Genomic DNA, 16,339 nt, shown 5'->3' with positions numbered 1-16,339 from the left:
CAAAACACAAGACTCTCTTCACTCTTGCCGAGATCTACACATGGCGGAAATGATTCTTTCGACCAATCAAATGACGGCAGTGTGTAGCTCCGCCTTCTCATGCATTTTCGGCCCGCTTTCAGGCGGCTAGTACCCCTACGGAGGAGTACTGAGATCGGGAGCGGCTCAGAGCGGTTAGGTGCGCTTAAACCGTACCCTACCCAACTTTTGGCAAATGAAAAGCCAAACTACCCGGACCGAACCGCTCCGATCCGACCCGCTCTACTCGGTGGAAACGAGGCATCACACTCACACTCACACTCACACTCACATTAACAGTCTTTCATAGTGAGGATTTCAGGTGTGGTCATTGCACTGTGTGAGTCATATTATAGACGTCATCAGTTCCTTAGCAACAACTTTTCTGGGAAATAAGGAGAAGATTTGTTGTATATGCATTAACACATTATTGTCCAGTGGTTATTAAAGGTGTATTGTGTAATAAAGGTGTATTTTGGCATCATCTAGTGTTGAGATTCTAGATTGCAACACTCCCTTGCTAACCCCATCCCGTTGGGAGAATTTACAGAAGCTACAGTGGCCTTCAAGGACAAGAAGCTAGTTACTAAAGATGGCATCATCCACCACTGTCAAAAGTCTTTCCACAATATCAAGTGATGAGGTGAAGATGTATTAAGTTATTTATTCTATAGTACTTTTTCTTCTTGGTCTTCCAACAGGTGCATTTCCCCAGGACGCCCACTATATATATAAAAAAACGGGCAGGTCCGTCAAGTTTGTCCATTCTGGGCTACTGTAGAAACATGGTACACCACTTGTATGTAGATATATAACGCTGTTTATGAAGTAATGCAATAAACAGCGATTTCAAGCAAATATACACTAATTCAAACATTCTTAGAAATATGATATTCCATTTCTACCAAGTCTGTCCTGAAAAACTTCAATACGCACTGCACCTTTAAATAACGGACAGGCTTTTGATTTTTCATGGTAAAAATGTATTTGATAACAGTGTGTTAACTGTACTGTACTGTACTGTACTGTGTGTTTAACTGTCAAACAAGCAACATCTTAACCAGCTGTTTCCAAGGAAGTCAGAGTTCAAAAATAGATTATTTTCTTTTTAGCCTCTTACCCAGGCCTGTTGTAGAAAAAAAAAGTTTGAAATCACATGGGTAAAACACTGCTGTTTTATAGTTCCCATGTTTAGACATGCTCCTCTGCTCTGTATGGTAGATTACAGTATAGTGTACACACACACACACACACACACACACACACTCACTCGCTCGCTCGCTTGCACGCTCGCACTCACTCACTCACTCACTCACTCACTCACTCACTCACTCACTCACTCACTCACTCACTCACTCACTCACTCACTCACTCACTCACTCACTCACTCACTCACTCACTCACTCACTCACTCACTCACACACACACACACACACACACACACACACACACACACACATCCCCCCCCCCCCACACACACACAGTACAGTATGGTTGAGTTGTGGTGTAGCATGTCTCTCTCTTAGGAGCAGAGGGGTTTGTTCCCAAGCCTCCAGACCCAGAAATAGAGTTTGCCCTGCGCTCTGCTCTGAACTGAACCAAAGTTTCCCACTACTCAGGGTCCCAGCTGAGTTAACCACACACACACACACACACACACACACACACACACACACACACACACACACACACACACACACACACTAGATAGATAGATCTATCTATCTATCTATCTATCTATCTATCTATCTATCTATCTATCTATCTATCTATCTATCTATCTATCTATCTATCTATCTTGCAATCTATCTAAAAGGAATTGGCATTTTTCAAAACAGACTTAGTAGAAATGTATTATAATATCCATATGCATATTTTGATTAGTGTATTATCACTTGAAAATAAAAGTTGTTGCTCATAATGAGTGTTATATATCTACATGTTGTAGGAGCGGAGGGCTGAGGCCGCCATGTTGCAACGCCATGTTTCTACAGTATCGCACAGAGCGGACAAACCTAACGGCCTAAAACAGCCTTTTTATATATTTGGATATTTGGATGGATGAATGGCTTGTAGACATTCCCCAATTCTGTTATTTAAATAATAAAACAATTGAAACCTCGATTCTCTTCACTCCAAAACATCTTAGTAATGATTTACATGAACAAAGGGCCACACACTTCCTGTGCCGGTGTGACCATAGTTTGTGTTCTGAAGAATTCCTTTGTTTTGGAAGGACAGGAAACAGTTAAACAATCCGAGGTTTCAAAATAAAGGCGTGTGGACGTTGGGTGGTCCCTTGTAATTACTATTTAGCACAGAGGAGAAAATGAAAACCCAGGAAGAGGGTTGGGATGTTGATTAGGCCACTGAGGCACTGTGTGCGGATGGTGTCATACGTTTGGGTGGAGGTAGCAGTTAGAACATGGTGAGGTCATTTTTAGATCTAGGGGGAAGGGGAGTGTGTTTAAAGCTATAGTGCGTAACGTTGAGTGTATCATAAGATGCTTTTCAGTAATACAATTGTATATATTTAGATTTTTTCAGATTTTAACATGTTCTTGTGTGTGTGTGTGTGTGTGTGTGTGTGTGTGTGTGTGTGTGTGTGTGTGTGTTTGTGTGCGTGTGTGCGTGTGTGTTTGTGTGTGTGTGCGTGTGTGTGTTTGTGTGTGTGTGTGTGTGTGTGTTTGTGTCAGTGTTTCACTGAATGGACAAAAGACTTCAAGCTATTGAGAACAACAATAAATGCAGTCAAGGAAACTGGGATAAAGCCTAGAGTTGTGTATATCACAACATATATTTTTATATATACATTTGTATATACTTTTTTTTTTTTTTAACATATGTACTGCGGCTTTAAGAGCCCGGATAGCTCAGTCGGTAGAGCATCAGACTTTTAATCTGAGGGTCCAGGGTTCAAGTCCCTGTTCGGGCGAGAGACATTTTAAAATGCTTGAAAACAAAAAAACATGGCAACCACATGAAAATCTTACACACAGCTGCCACACAACGTTAAGTTTCAAACAACTTCCATTGCTGGACAAACCAAGACCAGCCTAATCTTGCACAAGTTATATAAGCTAATATTCCATTAGCGTCTTCTCAGTTAAATGACATTCAGTAATGATCTGCAAAACGGATTCTGAATTGAGACATTTGCAGTTGTACAAGGAGACGGGCAAGACATAGAAGATGTTTCACTTCCTATATCTAAGCAGGAAAATGCAGACGGGTTGAAAACACAGCAGGAAAGGGTCAATATAAAAAGCTGCTGCAGCATGTGTGTGTGTGTGTGTGTGTGTGTGTGTGTGTGTGTGGTTCAGTGTCCTACAAGGAACTCAAGTCACGTCAAGTCATGTTTATTGTCAATTCTGCATAATGCACACCACGGACAGGCAGAGGAATCGAAAATGCATGGTACAAGGATTTAAAAAAAAAAAGATAAGTAATATATACAATAAATGTTCTAAATAGTGCGAAAAGTAAGGGAACAAAACAAGCTGAAACAGGCCTGTAGAAAACTAAAGAAATTAATGACTTAACAATGGCCAGACACAACGGTGAGAGTCTGTGATTCTGGAGAACTGTCGCCAAAATCAGTGAATATCTCCGCACACTTTGCTACCTGTACGTACTGAAAAGAAAAACAGTGTTAATACACAGCCTAGGCTCTGTAAACGAATATGTAAACACAGGGGGTCCACTGTAGCTAGCAACATGCCCCTGTGTACAGAGCTGCAGGTTGAGTATTACTGTAACACTGGATTTTCTTTTTCAGAGCACACACAGTATAAAGACAGGTAGCGGATCGTGAGGAGATATTCACTGATTTTGACAATGAGCGTTCTCAAGAATCGCTGACTGCACCTTTAAAAGCCTATAGATAGATAGATAGATAGATAGATAGATAGATAGATAGATAGATAGATAGATAGATAGATAGATAGATAGATAGATAGATACATCAATATAAAAGGCACTAACATTTCTTCTTCTGTAAAAACATGTATTTGGTAGAACAGGAAGTGAGCCGTCTCTGCACAGCTGTGTAACATCACACACAGGACAGACCTGTAGCAGACTCTCTCTTATCTCCAGTCTCTCCCACACACACACACACACACACACGCACACGCACACGCACGCACGCACGCACACACGCACGCACAAACACACACGCACGCACACACACGTAATGTAACACACACAAACACAGACACACACCCACACACACATACACACACACACAAATCCCCCCCACACACACTATTCCCAAGCTGATTGCTAAACTTCCCTCCTCCGCGGTGCCTTTTCATGCCTGTTAACTCACATATCTGTTGTTAAGTGATAAGTTGGCTGATGGTCGCAGGCTGGAATGTGCACCAGCGTTAGCTGTGAAAACAACACTCAACTTTAACTCTGTTTCCCATGTTGTAATGTCATGTTTGAACCGAGTGTTTTGAACGGGTTGAAAGGTTTGTTTGTTTACAACATGAAGGCACCCTGAGCTGGGCAGTGTCTCATTCATCATGACGCAATTTAATTTTTTTTAAAGATTTTTTTTTGCCATTTTTACTTTATTAGACAGTTTTTTTTGGAGAGACAGAGATAAAATGGGGCAGAGAGGGGAATGACATGCAGAGAACGTCTTGGGCTGGATTCTAACCCGGGTCTGCTGTGAAGAGGACTGAGACTCTATGGGGGGGTGGGGGGCTGTTAAGACTGTTGTTAATCGTAAAGTATAGTCAGTTGTTTTTAATTTGATTTTATTGAAATTAAAATTTATTTGAAATGTAAAAGAAAAAAACGAAAAAAATGAAAATATCATACAGAAAATAATAATGTTACACAGAATAGAAAGCATAATTAGATACATGAATGACAAATACTTGATAATTGTAACAACATGTTGGAAAAGGAGTGGGAAGAAGTTTGGTTGAAGCTATTCTTTTCTTCCAGGAGGATTCTCCCTCCAAACCGTCGGTGGCCGAGCTGGCCGGAAGGTTCAAAGGTCATATTCTACCAACCTCACCTGAAGAGGTAAGTTATTTTATATGTCTTATATTTTACAGTATCAACTCTATACAAATACATACCAAACTGTGTGTATAGCTGCCTAGAAAAAGATTACTACGGATTCTGTAAAAGTTTATTTAATATTTAAAGTGGAGTCTTGATGTCAAAATATTTTTCAGAGTATTTCCTCATGATCTGCTACCTGTCCGTACTGTGTGTGCGTGCTGAAAAAGAAAATCCAGTGTTAAACACAGCCTAGGCATGTTGCCAGCTATGGTGGACCCCCTTTGTTAAGATCCTCCTTGTTTACATGCCAGTTTTCAGTTCCTAGGCCTCTGTACACTTGATTTGTTTTAAGTGCACACACAGTATGTACAGGTAGCGGATCGGAAGGAGGATTTTACAATAAGTGATTTTGACAACAAGTGTTCTCCAGAATAGCTGACTCTACCTTTAAGCAAATATACTCAGACAAGTGACGCGGTCAGTTCGAGAAGCAAAATCAGTATATGGCTTAATCCAATCTAGTTGTCCCATGGAAACGCACTGACTGACTACATTTTATTTTCTTGTGTAGTTGTCATTTCGACGAAGACCTCCATGTTCACTAAAGTTGCAACATCAAAAAGATGAAAATGAGGAATCAGATGTAAGTTATTTTTTTATTCCTTTACTAACACTACATGTGCTTTGAATCATCTGTCTTCTTGATATACAACGGATCTCTCCTCAAAACAGACGTGGTGAGGTTGTTTGTTTACTCCAGCTTTCGTTGCGAACTCACCATTTCAACACAGTAGAAAGACAGACAGGGTCAACTGTTGCCACATCAGACTGTCGGTCTATTTCTGTCTGTCCTAAAAGATTGGGAAAGTTGTGTCTGTGTTGATGTTTTTCAAGTGAAATGATGAGTAATACCCAACAAAGCACACAAACATATATTTGCATTGTGGCTGGATGGAAGAAAAAGCACAACATGCAAAAATGCAATTTAATACTATTTGATAAGATATGGTTCAGTTTTAAAGGTGGAGTCAGCGATTCTGGAGAATGCTTTTGGTCAAAATCAGTGAATATCTCCTCACGATCCGCTTACCTGTATGTACTGTGTGTGCACTGAAAAATTAAATCTTGTGTTAATGCACAGCCTAGGCTCTGTAAACGGACATGTTGTTAGCTACGGTGGGGGCACCCTTTGTTTACATACCAGTTTACAGAGCCTGGGTTGTGTATTAACACTGGATTATTGGAGGAGGAGATTTTTTTTTTTGAGAAAAAGTGATTTTGACGACAAGCATTCTCCAGAATAGTTGACTGCACCTTTAATCTGACGAGACATATTGTTCTATGTAAAATTAAACTGTTCATGACATGATAAATTAAATGGAAGATTCACTAAACATGTTAGTAATAGTAAAACTGTCCATGTTTTTAAGATGGGGGTATAATGACTTTGTGAAATCATCTGTATTGTATTGTATTGCATTGTAGATTTGATTTGACATGGACATGACAATATCATTGGACGAACCAGATGCCTTGTTTTAAGTGTATTAGCCTAGATGCTAGTTTCCAACAGCTGTCCACAGGAGGCTTTTTAAAAACAACAAACAGACCAAACAAAGACAGAAACCAGATAAAATACTGATGAGGGGAAAAACTGATAATAAGAAAATAAAAATGCAATATACAGTACAGTGGTTAAAGAGCAGCAATATAATGATAGTCAAATATATAAGTGTCCGAATTTGGATTAGCACTGGAGCACTTTAATTGTTTCACCTACTGCATGTAACTGTCCTATTTGTGTTTGTGTGTATGTGATGTCCTAAACTGTGTAATGGAAGCTCACTTTTAAAATGCGACACAAGTTTACCTACGGGTACAAATAAAGTAACCTCAACCTCAACCTCAACCTATACATAAAGTAAAGCAAAGGAAAGGCATGATCAGACAATAAACTCTGTTGTGACTGTGTGTTCTCTTGCAGAAAACGACTGTCTCCCCGACTCCCTTTAGAATGAAGGGGAAGAACTCCTCCTTCATTGAGAAACTGCAGGTTGGTGCAGCTCGCAACATTTTATTCTTTCTGTTAATGAAAAGGGAAAAAAAACAATGATGTGATGTTTTTAGGGGTGACCCAGAAATTCAGTTAATTTTCAGTTTATTTCGATCACACATAGATAGATTCACAACATTACATACATGAGTAAAAAGACACACAAAAAAAAGTCATCTTGATTAATAAAGTATATTGACATTTCTTATAATAATATTGATCGAAAAGGTTGAAGACAGCCAGACTATTGACTTTTAGATGGAAGGAGCCCAATCCCACTGTCGAATAGTTACAACATGTGTTTATGGAACAATGCTCACCCTATTCCTGCTTTATAGGGGATTTAACCTGTACTTGCTTTGTGTTTGATGATATAGTTATTCAATACTAATACATGTAGAGACAATGTCTGGAAACATACTGCAGGTCCATGCAAATGTAAATGAACCCCCATCACCTCAAAGTGCTTTTAAACAGTCCAATAGGGTGTAGCAGTGGACAGGCAGAATTGGCAAGGAGTTTGTATATAAAGTCTAAGTTATTTCTATAGCACATTTAAAAACAACATCAGTTGACCAAAGTGCTGTACAAAATACAATAGAAGATATAAGATACATGAGAAAAAAAGGGAGGAGTGTCAAAGTCTCAACTTGCAAACCAATGCAACCAATGCAAAAAAAAGTGAGTCTTCAGCAACGTATTAAACTGGTCAACTTTACAGGGATCCAGGTTCCATTCATTCACACATTCATACCGGTGGTGGTAAACTACTAAATGAGATATTTGGAGCATTACTGCCCCCTAGTGTTCAGTTAACAGTAGTGCCTGCGCTCCATGTTAAAGGGCTTGTGTCCCTGATGCCACAATCTGCTCAGATTAATAAACTAATTGGATTATGAGCCAGAATCCGCTGATGACGCCTGAAGGCTCCGCGGCCGATTCTTTGGTTTGGGGTTCACACGGTGGGCAGCCATGGGGCAGAAGGGCTGTCGATTCTCACTCTTTCTCTTCTCGCCTGTGCAGGTAGGATACAAACGGTTTTACCAGTGGTTTGGGGGGCTTGTAAAACTTATTTAATAGACATTAGATCTTAAAAATGGATATGATAGGTGTTTGTTTGTGTTTGACACTGTAAAGGGAATGGCATGTAGTTGTAGAAGGTGAATTTATAGGTGAGATACAGTAGACACAAAAACAATTTTTTTTTCAAGCACTAGTCAATTTTGAGATTTTATGCTCCTTTAAACTTGAACAGTGTTATGGGGACTAACTCAAGATTTGATACATTTATATCAACATCTTAGGCTGGATGTGACAGCTGTTGTTTGAGTGTGAAACCTTAAAGGGAATGGCAGGTACTTGTAGAAGGGGAATTTAAGGGCGAGACACTGTACGCCAAACAATAGGTACCCGCAATTTGAAGGAAGTTAAAAAATAAAAATAAATCAGAAAGGGATACGAATATGTTTCAATAAAAAATATTAATTGCATTTATTTACACAAGAAATAGTGTAACATACTATAGAAGACATATTGTTTTATGGTCTTGAAGATTTGAAATGGACCTTGGGTTATCAATCTAAATTCTTTGTGATTTAGTAGATTGGTGTTCAGGTTCTTTCTTTGCTCTACTGTTTTAAGAGATGAATGTTTATGTGAGCTGCTGTATGTATATAGACAAGCTTGAGTTAGTCCACACACACACACGCACGCACGCACGCACGCACGCACGCACGCACGCACGCACACACACACACACACACACACGTGTAGGTTTTGAGCTTGTGTGGATTGTTGTGTGATATGTTGTGTTGACTTTGTTATGTTGAATGAATGTTTTACTCTAACAGTGTTTGGGTGACTATCTATCTATCTATTTATTTCATGTTTATTTCATAGGGACAGATGCCAACACATAGACACTTTAACAACAAATCTCCAATGTAGCCTACAGTATATCAGCGTAGCTACTGCTAATTTCCAATGCTTGTGTGTGCGTGTGTGTGTGTGACGTGTGTGTGTGTGTATGTGTGTGTGTGTGTGTGTGACGTGTGTGTATGTGTGTACTATCTCAAGCTGTAATAGACTTTAGCTCTCAAGCTAAATATCAAGACAGGTGTTGTTTGTGTGTGACACTTAAAGGGAATGTCAGGACGTACAGCACTTCTAGCAGGTGAATCTTACGCTGAGACACGGCTGGCAAAATCGTTGTTGTTAACTTTTAAGATGTTTGCTGTTTTGCTTCCATAACATGTCTTCTTTCATACTAGTATAGATAAAAGTTCCAAAGTGAACATTTAGGTGTTTATTTGACTAAAACGTGTCTGTTTGCATCTGTATATTTCTCCTTCTGTTGCCTATCTTGACTGACTGTGTTCTTTCAAACCCTTTAAAGGTGAAGTCAGTGATTCTGGAGAACGCTTTTTTGTCAAAGTCAATGAATATCTCCTCACGATCTGCTACCTGTCCGTAATGTGTTGACTGAAAAAAAATCCATTGTCACTCTATTGTTAAAACACAGTCCAGCTTTACATCCCCTTTGTTTAGAAACCAGTTTACAGAGCCTAGGCTGTGTATTAAAACTGGAGTTTTTCTCAGAGTACAGACAGGAAGCAGATCAAGAGGAGATATTCACAGATTTTGACAGAAAGTGATTTTGAAAACAAGCGTTCGCCAGAATCACTGACTCCAATACAATGCACTAAAGATGTTACAGTGTACTTCTCTTACAGGCCAATGTGTATGGGCAGGTAGTGGATCATGAGGAGATATTCACTCATTTGGACAGAAAGTGATTTTGACAACAAGCGTTCTCCAGAATCACTGACTCCACCTTTAAAATATGTCTTATTCATATACAATGCACTAAAGACATTTCCTTTCCCTCCCCTTGCCTTCTCCTTTCAGGCCAATCTTGCTCTGTCGCCCACCTCTCTGCTGCCTTCACCCAAGAGTCCTGAGGTAAAGCTCCAGCCCAGACCCCTGTCCCCTCCCTCACACAGCCCAGAGAGCAGCTCCCCTGGGCCCAACCTGACCCCCACACACAGCCCCCTCTCCCCCACTACGAGGCCCTCACATCAGGCCAATGAAGAGGAGGACCCAGTCAGCTTCAGCACACCTCCTGAAGGCGCTCCACTGACAAGCTTCAACAAGGTGAATATTTTATTTCATTCATTCATTTTATTTCGTCTTTATTTCGAGATAAAAAAATAAAAAAAAGTAAGTATGACACATCATACAAATACACACAACACCAAACAACAGTAATTATAAAGTGTAATAAACAATATTTATAAAATAAATGTAGTGAGTGTCCATGTCCGAAAAGGAGTGAGAGTGTGGACATTATGGACAAAGCTGCAGGTTAGCTTGACAATACTATAAGGACATTTGTTATGACCACAGTTGGATGTCATGTTGTATAAAAACAGGACACTGCAGGTGAAGAGGGGAAACATTTTTACGTCTAGATATCATCATGACACTTCACCAGTTGATCACTGACATTAAAAAGAAAATTTTTCATATTACAATTTTTTTTCAGAAATGTTTGGAAAAAGTATGCCAATTTGGCAATAATAATTTGCTTACCTTTGCATCCCTTTAAAAAAACTAAAATATAAATGTTGGAAAAAGCCAAAGTTAGTACTCTTATATTTCATATAATTGCGTGGGTTTTTGCTGGTGAGTTCTGAGTCACTCAACATGAGCTGCTGTCATACTGAGGCCTCTGAAGTGTCACTCACACTTACTATTCGCCATACAGTCTCCATGGTAACATCAAAGTCCAAGTCAAAGTTTTTTGTTGTCAGTTCTGATATATGCCAGACATACATCAGAATCTAAATGGTGTTTATCACTGGCCGACGGTGCAATATGAACGATAAAAATATAGAGTAGAATACACACATCCCAGCTTAACAAGTGGTTCCTCTGTGTGTTGACGTGTCCCTCTCTGGGTGTTCTCTCTCTCTCCTGTCCTGGGATAAGCCTGTCAGGACGCCCCGTAGTGCACGAGGGGGATTGGCCCTTTAATCCTCTTTAGCCTAGTTAGGAGTCCCCATCGCATTCTGTACAGGGCTGTCACGCATATGCTGCTCACACCATGGACAGTTAGCTAGTAACCTATAAGAGGAGGGAAATCCATGTGATTACACAGGGTTCTTGCACCATTTTTAAAGTCAAATTTAGGACATTTTAAGACCTTTTTAATACCACCACAAATATGAATTAAGACCCATAACATGTCGGGGGAAAAAAAAGATTTGATAGAGAAGAGAATTTATTGAGTAATTAATAAGAGATTACTAACAAAATGAATAACGTTGTAGTGCATCCTCAAAATAAGAGCTCCAGACTAACCTTTTTTAGTAGAAGCACTGGCGCTCCTTACTAAAAACATTAAACCAATATGTAATTTTGCAATAGCTGGTACATTCATATTAGCATATTTTTATTTATTAATTCATTTATTACATGTACCAATGTTATTCTAAGGTTTTTATGTATTCCCAATGAAGAACATATTGGCACTTTTAAGTTCCTGCAATAAACTTTTTGCTGGCATTTGACTTTTTTGAATATTTTGTTATAATTCCATATCACGTGTACAATGTCAATTTGATCATTTATTTCAAATAACTTTTTCCCAAACACGGAAAATTGAACATTTGATGATCCAAATGATTTAATAGAAATGATAGATTCTTAGTTTTTCTTAGTAGTGGATAGAGCGTGTACCATATTGGCTCCGGCCTTCGTTGCAGTGGTCGTGGGTTCAAATCCGACCTGTGGACCTTTACTGCAGGTTATCCCCCCACTCTCTCTGTCTCCCCACCTCAACTCTGTACTCTCTAATAAAGCTTGAAAATGCCAAAAAATTATCTAAAAAAAAAGAAACATGAAAGGCCTATTAAAAATCCTTTCCTATTCTTTCCCACACAGACCCGAGCGCGGCTTTCCTTTAAGAGGCGTCCGCCCACCAGACAACACCGGCGCTCGGCCGGAGAGGACGCGGGCCTGTCCCAATATGAACTCTGTGGCTCAAACCAAAACGGTGACATTCAGCAAGTATTGGACAGTCCATCCGAGGAAGACGAAAACAGACATATAGCCGATAGTCTGCAAGATGCTATTGACTGTGAAAATACAGAGAATGGGCTCATAAAGATTGACCCAAACCAGATGGGGGATCTAGAGCAGGAGCAGGAGGCAGAAAAAGATCAAAATTTGGAGAGTTTGGAAGCCGAACTGCAACTTTCCGAGCTGTGTTCGGGCCGGCAGAGAGACAGTGGTTTGGAAAATGACCATTGAGGACATGACCGGAGTGTGTGTGTGCTGTGAATGCTTATGTCAGAGAAAAAAAAGAAAACAGAAAAATACATATAAATAAGTTGATGATAAACTCCTCAAAAAGTTTTTTTTTAATAAGGAAGAGTGTCAGAACTACGAGAGAGAATTTTTTTATTTTTTATTATGAATTTCAAACTTCCTCGATCAATAACTCCTTAACATAACTTTATAAAATCACAAATGATACATCTTTACTAGTTTTTACTGAAACCAGACGTCCTCTAAGCTCCACTAATAACTGCACTGTATCAGAGTGAAGGGATTGAATATGTTTCTCTTGGGTGTTTCCCTTTGTAGATGGTCCCTGTGCTCTCGTCTCACAGCCCGCTGCACATAGAGAGCAATGTTATTAGAGTAGCTTAGAGGACGTCTGCTTACAGTCAAAATCAGGTTGTAGCCTTTTGTCTGACTTTAACACAATCTTGAACTGTTGAGCTCATTCTCAACATTATTATATTTTTTTCTATATCCATAATGAAAATAAACTAGTTTATTTCTTCCCTCCAATGGTCCTAATTCTCTTCCATAGTTTTAAATGGCTTGGTACCTGCTCTGTTGGTTTTAACCTCTCTGTCGCCCTATTCTGGCCAAATAGGACAGGTCTATAAACACTGTTGGGCTATGAGAAGCAGCAATTATCTGCACGTGGAAATAAGAATCATGTTTATATCCATTATCAGGCAGAAGAACATTATATTGTGTTATATTGTACAAATCTGCTTAAAGCTGGGGTGGAGGATTTGGGGAGAAAATAGCAGTCGGTATAGAGATTTGAATCCAAATACCTCAACCGCTCCACTTGTTCTCTTTGGTCCCTCCCGTATGGTCCCTCCCTGACACGCTCTACACCAACAAAGTCGTGCCAAAGTGAATGGACAGTCCCAACAGTCAATAAGAACAGAGAATCTGAGCCTCGCTCTGATTGGTCAAAGTGTACAGCTCATGTTAACTTTGACCAATCAGAAATCACATACCCCAGCTTTAACCGGAGACATTTTTTTTATTTGACAAATAGCCGCACTTATTTGAGAGACGTTGTTAATAGTGCATTAACCATGTCATGTTCACAGGACTTTGTATATACTGAATACTGGGTTGAAAAATTGCATAAATAATATTGGGCTTCACTTTTTTTTTTTTTTGCATATACAGCCCTGGAAAAAATTAAGAGACCACTCTGGATTTTTCTTAAATTTTCATCTCTACATTACTTAATGAAAATGCTCTTACTGTAATGACAAAAAACTTATCGGAATTTGGTAGAATTGTTATCAGTAGTTTATATTATAAAACCAAAATGTTCATTCTACTCAAACAGATGCCTATTAATAGTCAAACGAGAGACACTGAACATTTGGAGTGGTGTCTTAATTTTTTCCAGAACTGTATATATATAGTGTTCTGACGTCAAACCAAATGACTATAACTTAAAGGTGGAGTTTGACAAAAAGTGGTTTTGACAACAAGTGTTCTCCAAAGTCGCTGAGTCCACCTTTAAGATTGAAATGATGTAATTAGCTTTTAAGTTTTTCTTTTGATGTATGTCTGTCTCTGCTTGTCTTTCATTTTGTAAACTATACACAGTATCACAGAGCTACTTGAGTCCTCAGCAGTTTATGTCTTGAAATGTTAATAAAATAAACAGCCTCCTTTCTTATGTAAGAAATAAGTTGATGTTATGTGTTGGGGCAAATTTTGGGTTTACATTTTTTTTCAGAAATCAATATCTAACTATTTATGCTAAGTCCAGCATTTCAAGCACATTTGAATATTGTATATGGTCATTAATACGGCATTGAATTATGGGTAAATTTGCATCTCTTTGAAAAACCAAATATCTAGATGTTGGATAAAGCCAGAGTTAAAATCTTTATTTCATTTGGTAAGAGGATATTCTGTCAAACATGAGAAATTATTTTTAAGGTAGTATGTCTTTCATTTCAGTTACTTTAATATCACTATGTGATCGGTCCATTCCGAAGACATTAATAAAATGGTAGAACCTAGTAAAATAAGAAAAATTACTATTGACTACTAGGCCTACAATAATAATTTATGCCATGATATTTGATTTGTCGACCCCTACTGGTCACAATATAGAATTGCAGTAATTTCAATATTTATTTTGTCCCCTGTAGGCCCCAGGATGCTGCCTTCTCCGAGCAGCCAGCATGGACATGTGGCCAACCCATTGGTATAGAGACAGTGCATAACGCGTCATAATCTGAGGCCACGCCCATCGTGGGGGAAAACAATTCACAGCGCCCCGTTCACTTTCTATTGAATGACACTCGTATTCGGCAAACAAACTTAATAAAAACGTAATACGACATGCCTTTCACAAATACACGTTACATACTCTAAAGCCACGACTCTTGTCTGTCTATACGAGCTGTTTTTGTGAAAATTGATTGAGTAATTTTCCATATCGAGACAAAACTCTTAACTAATGTATGCTTTATGCTAGGCTAATGTTAGCCTTCTGCTGTAGGCTAGCCAGGTCGGACGGGAAAAAACACCTCAATATCTAAAATTACTCAATAATTTTTCACAAAAACAGCTCGTATGGACAGACAAGAGTCGTGGCTTTAAAGAAAGTAACGTGTTTTTGTTAAATGGATGTTTGAACAAGTTTTAATTACGTGTGTTTGCAGAAGACGGGTCTCCTTCAATACAAAGTGAACGTAACGGTGTTCAACGGTTTCCCCCACGATGGGTCCGACCGGACAAAAACACCTCAATATTGAAAATTACTCAATTATTTTTCACAAAAACAGCTCGTATAGACAGACAAGAGTCGTGGCTTTAAAGAAAGTAACGTTTTTTCGTTAAATGGATGTTTGATTAAGTTTTAATTAAGTTTGTTTGCAGAAGACAGGTCTCCTTCAATACAAAGTGAACGGAACGCTGTTCAATGTTTTCCCCCACGATGGGCGTGGCCATGGGCGTGGCCTATTTCATGCACTGTCTCTATTGCATGATAAGGGGTGGAGCTTATTTTCATGCGGCCCGTAGGCAGATGTCCCTGTCCACATAGTACAAGCAGCGAACAAGATTGTGTCTCTGCACATTTTTTCTGGATATCAATCATAGGCTCATACTTATCTTTAGACCATATACTATTAAAATGTAAGTTTTCTCATTTCAAAACGCCACCTCAAGCGTTTTATTAGCCCAACGGCTTTTAACGGCTTTCAGTTTGTTTTCGCCAGGCTAGATGCTACAGAACGAGACACCCGCCTCCAGTCCGGTACGCTTGCCGCCCTCTTTCTTGATAGGTCCATAATGCCGCTACGTCCATGCTACGTAATGCTTTGGGCCGCATGGAATTTCCGGATTATACTTCCTTGTTGCTTCTCTGAGCCTATGAGCAGTGTCACTACACGATCTGAGGAGCATGCACGATATGAGGTGCGCGTGCGCAAAATGGCCGCCATCATTGACAGCCCGCTTAGCTTAAAGTGTTTTGGAGAGCCACAGACTGCACTTAAAACAGACTGTAACTCGCTCAATTCTGAACCGATTTTCATGACATTTAGTTTGTTATGAAGATATAACAGTTAATCATGCTACAGATTACGTGTTGGAATTAAATTCAGTTACGGGGCTGCTAACCCACGGACTTTGTGTGTGTGTGTTTGTGCTCACGGGGAACCTTTGGGGGGGGAGGGGGTGAGGACGCTGACGTGCGTTGCCTAGGCGACTGCGGGCTTTCCAAGATGGCGGCCGTTCTGCGCATGCGGTCCTCATATCGTGCAGGCTCCTCAGATCGTGTAGTGACAAGCAGCTTTCATAGGAATGAATGGGCGCCATGTTTCAATACGGTGTCCATTTCTTTATATGTCCATGGTAGGCCCTTACTTGGATTTTTTTTTACCAACTTTATTTAAAACC

General features: G+C 39.5%; 1 protein-coding gene across 2 annotated transcripts in view; it reads left to right on the top strand.

Moving 5' to 3' along the window:
* LOC307248802 (capZ-interacting protein) overlaps positions 1 to 14,089 on the top strand; it is a 22,813-nt gene extending 8,724 nt beyond the window's left edge. Inside the window, exons 2-6 of one of the 2 annotated variants that reach the window (XM_080025316.1) lie at positions 4,978 to 5,058; positions 5,612 to 5,683; positions 7,025 to 7,093; positions 10,001 to 10,246; positions 12,038 to 14,089. In XM_080025316.1, coding sequence (XP_079881442.1) covers positions 4,978 to 5,058; positions 5,612 to 5,683; positions 7,025 to 7,093; positions 10,001 to 10,246; positions 12,038 to 12,406 — 837 coding nt within the window. In that variant the 3' untranslated portion in view covers positions 12,407 to 14,089. The remainder of the gene's footprint in view (positions 1 to 4,977; positions 5,059 to 5,611; positions 5,684 to 7,024; positions 7,094 to 10,000; positions 10,247 to 12,037) is intronic. The other variant, XM_080025317.1, reaches the window with a different exon arrangement.
* Positions 14,090 to 16,339: the final 2,250 nt, after the last annotated feature.

Source organism: Ammodytes marinus (genome assembly GCF_949987685.1).
Source record: "Ammodytes marinus genome assembly, chromosome: 3".
In the NCBI taxonomy this organism is placed as follows: domain Eukaryota; kingdom Metazoa; phylum Chordata; class Actinopteri; order Uranoscopiformes; family Ammodytidae; genus Ammodytes; species Ammodytes marinus.
This window is presented reverse-complemented; position numbering and strand designations above follow the sequence as displayed.